This window comes from Microcaecilia unicolor, chromosome 2, assembly GCF_901765095.1.
Source record: "Microcaecilia unicolor chromosome 2, aMicUni1.1, whole genome shotgun sequence".
Classification (NCBI taxonomy): Eukaryota; Metazoa; Chordata; class Amphibia; order Gymnophiona; family Siphonopidae; genus Microcaecilia; species Microcaecilia unicolor.
This window is the reverse complement of record NC_044032.1, coordinates 643,940,018-643,952,293: the sequence shown is the minus strand read 5'-3', so window position 1 is coordinate 643,952,293 and position 12,276 is coordinate 643,940,018. Positions and strand designations below refer to the sequence as shown.

Sequence of the window (12,276 nt, the reverse complement as noted above, 5' to 3'; positions counted from 1 at the left end):
ATATGGCAGATAAGCTAACCATTTAGCTAGGTAAATATGCACTTACCATACTCAGTAAAATGGCCTTTTGTTTTTTAAAGCTTGACCTTTTTCGGCTTTGCTAAAAGTTCACATGGGCTTCTACTGCATATGTATGTCTAACCATACCTAGGGTAGAGTGAGACAGGCAATATAATACATGTAGGATTGCTTTTCAAATCTGCATGGCTTATTTACAGAAGACGTTTGACCACAAAAACTGGAGAGTCAAACCATGGACAACTTGGGTAGTTTCCTTTTGAAAATGAGCTACCATCTCTATAAGAACAAAGTGCACATGAACTTTGCAGCACCATCAAGTGCTTCCAGTTTAGCCAAATGATATGAGACCCCTGGATATTTTATCTCTGTTCCCAAATCACCCTGAAATGTGTAATGCAATTTTTTTTCTCATTAAGAAAATATGCCTATGCATCTTAGCATACACTTGGATCATAATTGGAAAATGCTACAATGTTCATCATCCAACTATCCTTCTCTTTGGGCCCAAAGACATGTTATCATTACTTTCTTCTTCCCTGGTCAAGTATTGACACAAATTTTAATGCTATAGTGCTTACAACATGGAGCTTACAATGGAGTGGGTTTTGAGCAAATTGAAGATTTAGTCCTATGTTTTGATAGATTCCCCTCTTGGCAGCATCAACCAAACACATCAGCTCTCCCTATATTTCCCTTTTTCTTAATTGAACATAAACAACAGTCTCAACTCAACAGCTCCATCCAGCACTTTTCTCCCATTCCCCCCACACCCCACACAATTCACTAAGGCCGGGTTCTTGGCCTTCCTTCTGCCAAATGTCACCCTCTCTACTGCTCCAGTCATCACTTCTCTCTCCCTCCCCCCCCTACCCGGTATCACTCAGGCCAAGATGCACTAAAGACTCATTAAAGCCCTTTCCTTACCGATTCCCTTAGCGAATCGGTAAGGAACGGGCATGCATCAAGGAATAGGAATGCAAATGAGCTGCTTGTTGTAGCTTACTTGCATTCTCTATTCCATTGTTAAACAGTCGGCCGGTCGAGCATGCGCAGAGCAGCCAAGCGTTATGCTGGCTGCTCTGCGCATGCCAAGGACGTCCTTTATGGACGTCCTTCACTATATATAAAAAAAAAGACGAGCTGTGCCTATGGACGTCCTTTATGGACGTCCTTGGCCCCCCCCCCCCCCCCAGAGATCGCCGCTGCTCCCCCCTCCCCCCTGCATTGAAATGACAGCTTCCCGCAGCCCCGGCCTCCCCGCCATCCTCCGCCCCCCCAAGGCCCCGCCGCCCCCCCTGAGGTCGTCACCACCGCCGCTCCCCCTCCATCTGCCGCCGGGCCCTCACAGCTCCTGTCATCTCCGTGTGAAGGCGCTGCAGCAAGCAACAGCTAATCGCTTCCCTTACGTAAGTTACTTACGTCAGACGAGGGTGGGCCAGGGAGGAAAGGAGGGAAGTCCGAAGGGAGGCGATCAGCTGTTGCCTGCTGCAGTGCCTTCACACGGAGGTGAGAGGTGGTATGAGGGCCTGGCCCGGTGGCAGACAGAGGGGGGCGGGTGGAGGGGGGAGCGGCGGCAGTGATGACTTCAGGGGGGCGGCAGGGGCGGGGCCTCGGGGGGTGCGGAGGATGGCGGGGAGGCCGGGGCTGCGGGAAACTGTTAGTTCAATGCAGGGGGGAGCGGCGGCAATCTCGGGAGGGGGGGTGAAGGACGTCCATAAAGGACGTCCATAGGCACAGCTCATCTTTTTTTTCTTTTTTTTAATAGTGAAGCACGTCCATAAAGGATGTCCCTGACGAGCACTTTTTTCCCTGATTTTTTTTTTGTAACATTTATAGACGTTTTTCAATCCCGCGCAGCCCCAACGACAGGTACAGACCTCTCGTTAGATTTTCCAGCCTTAAGGCAATCGGAAAAGGTTAGTGCATCTCATTACAATAGGGTTTCTACACAATTTGTTCATCTGCATTCCGTTTTCTTTAGCTGCTACCGTCGTCGGAAAAAGGCTCAGAGAAGTCTTTAGTGCATGCCAGGGTTTACTACTTGCTCGTTAATGGCTCGTTAAAGGCTCATTAAGTTTAGTGCATCTGGCCCTCACTCTTTTCTGCAGCCAGCCGGCAGCGATTCACCAAGGCCGGCTCCGTGGCCTTCCTCCTGCTAAGTGCCGCCCTCTGTACTTCAACTTCCTGTTTGACGCTAAGCAAGAAGTTGCAGTAGTGAGGGCGGGACTTGACAGGAGGAAGGAAGGCCTGTGTGAATCGCTGATGCTGCTGGCTGATTGCAGGAAAGTGTAAGTGACTCCAATGCTTGAGTGGCACCTTCTGAGAGGAGAGGAGATGAGAGGAACTTTCTTTACTGCAGGAACAAAGCTTTTTTCTGTTCCCACAGGACAGTAAAAAGTTTTTAGTTTACCGTGGTATATTTGCGGTGACGGTAACCATGTCATTCTCTGCTTACCACCCCAAGGAGCTTCACAAGCTTATAATTGTTGAACTTAGATCCTACTCTTCAGTTATGGCTTAGAGTAGTTGTAAAGGGAACAGAATGTGCAGCTCCCCAAGGAGAGGTAGATGATTTGCCTTAAGTCCACAAAAATTTTATTCAGATGCAGCTAGGAATGTTAAGATTTTTAATGTGTACCCAGTGTCTCACTAGGATGGGCACCAAACAAACAAGTGGCAATTGAATTGATCACAGATTATGAGAGGAAAGAACACATTTCTCTTGAGTAACTGAATGGACATGCTTGATTTTGCAGTTTCTTAACACAACATTCTATGTCATTTACAGATACGGGTTGGAGTGTCTGTTCAGATTTTACAGCTATGGTTTAGAAAAGAAATTCCGCCATGAAATTTTCAAGGACTTCCAGGAAGAAACAATGAAAGACTTTGAAGCTGGTAATTTGTTTACAGAGCTTTTAAGATTATTAATGAGAAGATTTTATGACCCAGTTCAATGTGTAATTTTTATATTTATTACTTTTCTATTAGGCCAGCTCTATGGACTAGAAAAGTTTTGGGCCTACCTGAAATATTCTCAAGCCAAAAATCAGCCAGTTGACCCCAAACTGCAGACTTACCTATGTAGCTTCAAGAGATTGGAGGACTTCAGAGTTGACGTAAGTTTGAAAAGCGTGCCTATCAAATACAGTCTTTGTTAAATGTTGTTAATTAGTTTTGTGCAACATGAAACAACTACAGTATAGTTTTACATCTTCGCTTTCTCTTTTATCCTCCAGTAAGCAGTATTTTGAATTTTATAATCCTTTATTCCTAGGGTTTGAGTTGTAGACTCTGTGTCATTAAAGTTGACTGTTTGCAACATTTCATTGTCCTTATGAAGGTAGAACATAAGAATGTAACAAATGCCATACTGGATCAAACCAAACATTTATCAAGTCAAGTATTCTGTTTTGAAAAGTGGACATTCCAGGTCACAGATGGTCTGCATGATCCCAAAGAATAAATGCATTTAATGTTACCTACGCCTAGTTGGCTTTCCCACCTGGATAATTATTGTTTATTGACCTTTCCTGTAGGAAAATAAAATCATAGTAATCAATAATGGCTAAAAATCATTAATAGAAATTAAAAGTAAAGCACTTGATATGTAAAAGAACATGCAAAATTAAATGCTATAAAGGAAATAATTTTTAAAAGGGGGGTTACCTTAAAACAGAGTATTCAGAGCATAAAGGTTGCTTACACTGGACTCCTTGAGGCCAGTGTGGGTGGCTAAAAAAGATTTACAGGTCTTAGTCATTTAAAATGTAAAACCACAAACAGCAGTGCTCAAAAAAGCATTTAGATAGTGCCAGTGTTCCCAAATACGATCCAGAAAATAATAAATAAAAAAAAATACTACCTAGCATTTTCTTTTCTTTCTTTTTTTAAGCAGAGAGGTGCGGTAGCCGTGTTAGTCCACTCTTAAGGTTATCAATAGAAATCAAACAAAATAAAACATGGAAAAGAAAATAAGATGATACCTTTTTTATTGGACACAACTTAATATTTTTTTTTTAATTTTTTTACTGTGGTGCCCCACTGAGCTGTGAATTTCAGTGTAGTACTCACAATGACACAGATAAGTTTCCTGCATGTCATCGTCTAATATGGAACCCAGCATTGCGTACCTGTAGTTTGGATTGTTTTTCCCTGTGTGCATCATTTACACTTGCGCCTTTTCAGAGAGCAACTAGCAGTATTTAACTTTCAAAGGGGCACCTGTGATAAAATGAGGAAAATTATTTAAAAAAAAAAGCTAAAACTAAAAGGAGCAGCCACAAAAGTAAATCAGGCATGGACATTGTCTAAAAATACCATCTGGGGGTCACGTGATGCGCTGAGAGCAGAAGCAGTGCTTGGGCTGTGCTCCGGGGTTCCCTTCTCCGTTATTATAATATAAATCGATAGAACTTCCCTCCTGAATTACCCAAGAGGTGAGAGAGCTTCGCAAGTGTGTATGGACACCTACCTAGTTCCAATGCCCGTCGGAACAGCGAAAAGAACTGCTAAAGGAGATAAAAATAAAGTTCAGCCACCCGTTGCCAAATCCAAGATGGCGGATTCAAAGATCGAGACACAGCCAGAGTTTTCGGAAAAGCAACTGGCTCAGCTGACAGCGGCGGTCGTGGTTGCTTTGGAGCCTAGATTTGAGTCACTCGCTGGACATTTGGAGAAATTAGAGGCGAACATGGCTGATACGACGAAGCGCACTACAGAACTGGAAAAGCGCATGTCGGAGGCGGAGGACTCCTGGAACAAGCATCTGCCGGTAATCAAGGAGCTTGAGGAGAAATTAAAAGCCCAAAGTGAGAAACTTGAGGACTTTGAAAGTAGGGCTCGTCGTTCAAACATACGTATTGTTGGAATCCCCAAGTCCACACCAGAAAAGAACCTGGGGCCCTTACTTGAAACATGGCTGCAGCAGGAGTTCGCGCTCTCGGACAGCCACGGGGCCTTCTGCATTGAGAGAGCACATCGCCTGGGACGACTACAAACGGAGCAGTCAAGACCACGTGTGGTAATTGTGAAAATTCACAATTACATACATAAAGAAGAAATTATGCATGGCTACAGGTCCAAACGAGCCACATTACGGTACGACGGCGCTCCTATTTTGATTTTCCCGGATTACCTAGCGAGCAACCAAGAAAAGCGAAGACGCTTCCATCCGTTGTGCTTGAGATTAGCAGAAAGGCAAATTCGCTTCACGCTATCCTATCCTGCAACCTTAAAGATTCAAATCGGAGGTAAATGGCACAAGTTTGACTCGGAGAAAGCAGCACTGAAATTTATAAACAAGCAACCGGCAGAGCTGAACACTCCACCCTGAGGGAAATAAGTTGCCAGGACGGCTGTGCGGGTAATAACCAGGAATCCTACCGCCAGTATAACGAGATTGTGAGAGAGAGGGACTTGAACTGGCTCAATTTGACTTTTTCTTATGATATTCGGTTCTACATGTATGACAATTTCAGACGGAGAAAGGACCCCTTGCATTAAGGTGACGTCCTGTGATGAAAGCCACTTCATCACTAAGTTGTGAGACTTGTTGGGGTTTCAAGGTTTTTGGGGGTGGGGAGGAAGGGGATTGGGAGGGCCAAGCATTTGGGATAAAAGGGAATCTTGTGAGCTATGTTATGTTGTTGTTGTTAGAGGGCATGTTGATATACTGTGTGGGCTTCCTGCTCTACGAAGTAGTGGCTCTGAGGAGTTTGGGGAGGGGCTGGGTCCCCACACTCAGAGATATAGTTTACACGGACTCTTTGTTCAATCTCCCACTCAACAGGGTCTCTAGCATATAGCCTGGTAACTTGGAATGTGGGGGGGGATTTCCTCCCCCATAAAACGGACGAAGGTCCTCACACATTTAAAGCGTCTCCGTGCTGACATAGCTTGTCTCCAGGAGACCAGGTTGTTGGCTGGAGAACATGAAAAGCTGAAAAGAATGTGGGTGGGGCAGGTGGACTATGTTTCTGCGGGAGGGAGAAAGGGGGGAGTAGCCATCTTGTACCGCAGGCATCTAGTTTACTCTTCTGAAATCCTTTTGCAGGATGATGAGGGCAGATATCTGATGGTCAAGCTTAACATAAAAGTGAAAGAATTATATTTGCTATCAGTGTACACTCCCACTCCCCAAAAGCCAGGGGTTTTTCCAGACCTTCTGCGGGCACTTTTCCCATATCGGGACAAGGAGATAATTCTGGCTGAGGACATGAATGCCATAATGAACACACAGGTAGACTGCACGGGGAAAAGGCACATGAGGTCGGACTCTGGACATGGACAGGGCATGCTGTCCTCCTTTGCGACCTCTCTTGGGCTGATAGATACCTGGAGGGCCCTTCACCCGGAGGGCAGGGACTTCACACATAGATCACGGGCGCATGGGACATGGGCTCGCCGTGATTACATTTTAATATCTGAATCCGTGTTCCCATGTGCCACAGCGATTGACATTGAGCAGGCGGTGGTCTCTGATCACTCCCCGGTGCGGCTCACACTAGATATGGGGATGGGGGCCCCTTTCAGACAACATTGGAGGTTCCCTGGATATTTAGTGAAAGACGCAGATTTTTGCACCTTTCTACAGCAGAAGTGGGAGGAATTCTCGACGCATAATCGGGAGCATAGATCTGATCCTGCCGTATTCTGGTGTACCGCAAAAGCAGTAATGAGGGGGGAGGTTATCTCCTACATGGCCACTAGGAAAAAAAAAGTAGGAGCTAGCATTCTGAATCTGACGAGTCAACTGAATAGGGCTAAACGTACATTCATAGCCACCCCCACACAAAGGCACAGGGACAACTATGAGGCCTTACAGTTTACAATTAATTCTTTGATTCAAGAGCAAACTCAGAAGCATTTCCTGTATTACAAATTTAGGTTGCACAAGTACAGGAACAGACAGGGCAGCCTGTTAGCTCGAATGGCTGGTCCTAGGACAGGAAGACGCACTATCGTAGCCATGAGGGACGCTCAAGGAACATTACACAATAATACTACTGAGCTATTACGCCTATTGCGGCAGCATTTTAGCACTGTATATGCCTCCTCTGAGCCAGCACGTAGTGACGCAGTACACAAGTTCTTGGATAACTCAGGGATGCCAAAGTTGGGCATCGTGATTGTTTGGGGTTGCCTTTACAACCAAAAGAGCTTCAGAAAGCTATTTGAGGCCTAAAGATGGGCTCGGCACCAGGTGTCGATGGTTTCTCTGGGGAATTCTACAAAACACTACAGTTGTCCCTAGTTGCACCTTTACTGGACTATTTCCAAGCAGTGATAGATGATGGAGCATTTCCCCAACATGAAAACATTGCCTTGATCACATTATTACAGGGTAAACAGGTGGAGGACCCAGAATCGTATCATCCTATTTCTCTCATAAATGTGGACATTAAACTCTTGGCAAAAATTCTGGCCAACCGACTGACCGAATATATACCAGACTTAATAGGCACTGCGCAAGTGGGGTTTGTTCCTAAACGTCATTCGGTCCTCCATATACGGCGAATTCTCCTTGCAATGGCCCAATGTACTGGTCAGAAGGAACCCTGTATGTTGGTCAGCCTAGATGCAGCAAAGGCCTTTGACCGTGTGGATTGGAGCTATTTATTCCGGGTGCTGGAGTGGTTGGAATTTCCGGAGGGGTTTATTAGGTCCATTCGGGTGCTATACACAGGGTTGGGTGCTCAAGTAGTGGCAAATGGGGGAAGATCTGATTGGTTCCCAGTTTGCAGAGGGACGAGACAGGGGTGTCCCCTGTCACCGTTTCTATTTGATATCTATTTGGAGGCCCTGATAAGGGTGCTAAACGGTACAGGGGACATCAAAGGGGTGTCTGTTGGACGTAAAGAAGTGAAAACCCTGGCCTACGCGGACGACGTTCTGCTGGTCTTGAGAGATCCGCAGACCTCTTTGCAACTTACTTTAGAAATCCTCAGTCATTATGGGACGCTCTCCGGATTCTCGTTAAATCTCCAGAAGTCCTGCGCTTTGGCGTTGGGAGATACACTGCAACAGAACTGGAGGGGAAACTTTCCGTTAAGATGGGTGGATACAGAATTAAAGTACCTAGGCATCTTAATTCCTCGGGAATTGTCGACGCTCTATCGAATTAATGTCGGCCCCTTAATAGAGAGTATGAAACAAAAACTGCAGCTTTGGGAAGCTCTCCCACTGTCGTTATGGGGGCGGGCTGCACTCTTTAACATGCTCATTGCACCACGGTGGTTATACCTTTTCCAACAGCTCCCGTTGTTTCTACGTGTGAGAGAAGAGAAGGCTATAAATAAGCTTAAACAGAGATTTCTTTGGCAGGGTAAGCGTCCCAGATTTCCTTTATCAGTGATTACTACCCCACGGGAGCAGGGGGGGGTGGGACTGTTGAGCCTACGGAATCTTTCAGTGGCGTGTGCCATGCGTCACATCAATGATTGGTTTCGGGGCACATCAGAGTTTTCCAATACCGAGACAGAGATAGCGGTCTTCCCTCAGATTCATTTTAGTTATCTTCTACACACGGGTCGTAGCTTACCCCCACAGGCCTTTCACAGACATCCTCTGTTATACTCGCTCAGAGCTACTTGGCGATGGGTATGTCGAAGACACAATTTCAATGCACAGATTACCCCATTGCTCTCCATTTGTAACAACCCAGATTTCCCTCCGGGGGTGGGCGATAGTGTTTTCAACCACTGGAGAGCAAGGGGAGTCATTTACTTGTCGCAGGTGGTTACTGAAGAGGGGCAGCTTAAAACATTGGATACCCTCACAAAAGAGTTTGGCATTCCTAGATCACACTATTTCGCATATGCCCAGCTAAAGCATTACGTGTCCTCTTTACAATGGACAGACCTGACGGAAGATGTGATAGATGTCCTTACAGAGAACTACTCTCTGAGGGCGCAGGTCTCAGTTCCCTTACGGTTCCACCATCAACAATTAAAAGACACTACTCAGGAAATAGATTTTGAGCGGGTGACTAGGTGTTTGACAGAGGATTTGGGCTGTACAATTACACCAGACATGGGTAGGAAGTTTCTGGGGAGCATACATAAGATGCATTTCTCGGTCCCTCAGGATGAGCGACTATATACATTTTTCATGAGAATTTATCTGACGCCCAAGAGAGTAGCGCGAATAACTGAATTATGTGATGGGACTTGTGCAAGATGTGGAAGAGGGTCAGCTACCCTGGGGCACATGTTCTGGCTTTGCCTGTTGGTGCAACTCTTTTGGGGTGCTGTTCTTTCCTCCATACAGTCACAATGGGGATGCTCGGTGGTGCGTGACCCTCTGATACAAAGTGATGCACGCATCAACCTTTTCTTATATGAGCACGTAATTCTGGAACAAACTTCCACGTAACCTGAAGGCGACCTACGAGCTGACCGACTTCTGCAAACTATTGAAGACTCATCTCTTCGAAAAAATCTATCGAAAGAGTCAAAACACATGAAGTCCACGCACACTGTTAGTAATACATCAATACATTCTCATCTGTACTTTCATTTTAACACACTTAAACCTTAATCTACAGGTAAAAATGCTATACCCGAACGTTTTTGCGCTATTGTTCTATAGTCCTATTAGTATCCGTTGTTCTTCCTTTGTTCAATTGTTCTGTTCCATTGTACTATTCTCTTAACGATACGTAGACTTTGTTTTAAACTCAATGCCTCACAATGTAACCACAATCGAGCTGTAACAAATTGTACTTCCATCAATACAATGTATTGTAAGCCACACTGAGGTGGGAAAATGTGGGATACAAATGCAATAAAATAAATAAATAAATAAAATAAATAAATAAAATATTATTTTCTAGATATACATTTACAGGGACACCTTCTAGAGGTTTTAAGAGATATGTGCAGTGGTCAATTCTATTTGGGATCACCACGATTTTGAAGTCCTGGCGATCGGACCCGATGCCTCCGAAGATGTGTTGGCGTGCACAGATGATCCAGCAAATGAGGCTCGAAAGATGCAGAGTGAAATCATTGGACAGCATGGAGGGAGAGGAGTTTCGTCAGATTTGGGAACCTTTGTGGTTAACTTTGCCCTCCAGGGCCCGTAGCTATATTTTGAACATTTAAATAGCTCACAAGTGGGGGGTGGGTGGGAGGGGGGGACTCTGTTTGAATTGGAGTTTGGGGAGGGCAACATTTCTTTGTATAACTTAAATCCAACATTGCTGTATTGGCTTGGACGGTTTGTTCGCATCTGTGATGTCTTATTCTGCAATTGTTGTTAATAAAAATGATTACACATAAAAATACCATCTTGGAAGCCCAGAATGGAGGGAAGAGCCATATAGATGTCTGTCATGATATGATGCCAAGCTCTGCCCCCCAGCACATGGAAGACTTTCAGTATAGTGCAGGGGTCTCAACTCAGCCCTCTGCACACACAGCCAGTTACGTTTTCAGGATACCTAAAACGAATATGCATAATTTAGACATTTACCTCCTGATACTTAAAACCATTTAACAGGCCAGGAATTGCTCCTGACCAGTTAAATGGCATTTAACCGGCTAGTTAGTGCTTAGCTGATAACCGGTTATATCGCACAAAATAACAGGCTATCTGCCGATATTTAGCACATCACTGGCTAAGTTTGGCGGCCAAAGATCCATCCTAAACACCAGTAAGAAATTTCCACCGGATATACACAAAACGTAACCTTTAATTTTCTGATTATTCAATCTAACCTATTCATGATTATAGTTTATTATTTCTGATTGTTCAAACTGATTTATCACGATTCAAGTTTAACCTTATACCTTTTTACTTTTCAGCATGAAAATGAACTTTCTTTACCTGAATATCTAATCCACTCTCTGTCACCTCTATCTTAACTATGTATTTTCTCTTTTCCGGAATTGGTGATCACCATTACGGAAAAAATGTAAGCCACATTGAGCCTGCAAATAGGTGGGAAAATGTGGGATATAAATGCTACAAATAAATAAATTAGACTGCCAAAATAACTGGAATTTCTTTGCCCGGTTTAAACATAAACAGTGCTGAATATCGGCTTGACTGGTCAAATTTAAACCGGTCAAAAAACTCCCGGCTATTCAGTGCTAATCACTGGAAACAGGCCAGCATTGAATATCCGGACTGATCGTTGACCACGGGAGTGAGCCGGGCTCCCTCCCACGGTCTCAATATCAGGCCCTTAATGTTTAATGTGAGCAAGTACAAAGTAATGCATGTGGGAAAGAGGAACCCAAATTATAGCTATGTGTGATGTAAGGTTCCACATTAGGAATCGCCACCCAAGAAGAGGGTCTAGGTGTCATCCCTTTGTATCGTTCCATGATGTACAGTTCTGGTCACTGCATCTCAAAAATTAGAAATTAGCGGAATTAGAAAAGGTACAGAGAAGGGTGACAAAAATGATAAATGAAATAGGATGACTTCTCTATAAGGAAAAGCTTAAGTGGCTAGGGCTCATCAGCTTGGAGAAGAGACAACTGGGGGGAGATATGATAGAGGTCCATAAAACACTGAGTGGAGTGGAATGGTAGAGGTGAATCATTTGTTTGCTCTTTCCAAAAATACTAAAACTAGGGGGCACACAAAGAAGCTACTAAATTTAAAACAAACCGGAGAAAATATTTCTTCATTCAACGTGTAATTAAACTCTGGATTTCGTTGCCAGAGAATGTAGTAAAAGCAGTTAGCTTAGCATGGTTTTAAAAAGGTTTGGATAATTTCCTAAAAGAAAATTCCATATGCCATTATTAAGATGGACTTGAGAAAATCCACTGCTTATTTTTAGGATAAGCAGTATAAAATCTGTTTTACTGTTCTGGGATCTTGCCAGTTCTTCTCATAGTTAAGTCCAGCTCCTTGAAAATCTTTTCAGCCACGATTAGGGAACAGATAGTGAGTATCAGTCGTCTGCTAAACACATCAGTATTGTCTAGTTAGCAGATGAATTTGAGAAAATCCAATCAAATTATTGGTTCAGATCACTTTGCCAGATGGTCTGGCACAAGTACCATGATTAAGGGCTTCCATATCATCATGCTGATCAGTCCATAGACTGGTGGGTTGTGTCCATCTACCAGCAGGTGGAGATAGAGAGCAATCCTTTTGCCTCCCTATATGTGGTCATGTGCTGCCGGAAACTCCTGAGTATGTTCTCTATCTCAGCAGGTGGTGGTCACACACAGCAGCAGCTCTGGCTAGGTCTCCAAGCCTAATTTTTAGGTTGCGTTGAGTACCTGGGGTTGA

At 44.3% G+C, this 12,276-nt stretch overlaps 1 protein-coding gene across 2 annotated transcripts in view; it reads left to right on the top strand.

Annotated features, from left to right (window-relative positions):
- The window catches only part of LARP1B (La ribonucleoprotein domain family member 1B), a 603,652-nt gene that overhangs the window by 576,186 nt on the left and 15,190 nt on the right, over positions 1-12,276 (top strand). For both annotated transcript variants that reach the window (XM_030191742.1, XM_030191741.1), the window contains 2 exons: positions 2,810-2,919; positions 3,013-3,140. In XM_030191742.1, the coding sequence (XP_030047602.1) occupies positions 2,810-2,919; positions 3,013-3,140 (238 nt within the window). The remainder of the gene's footprint in view (positions 1-2,809; positions 2,920-3,012; positions 3,141-12,276) is intronic.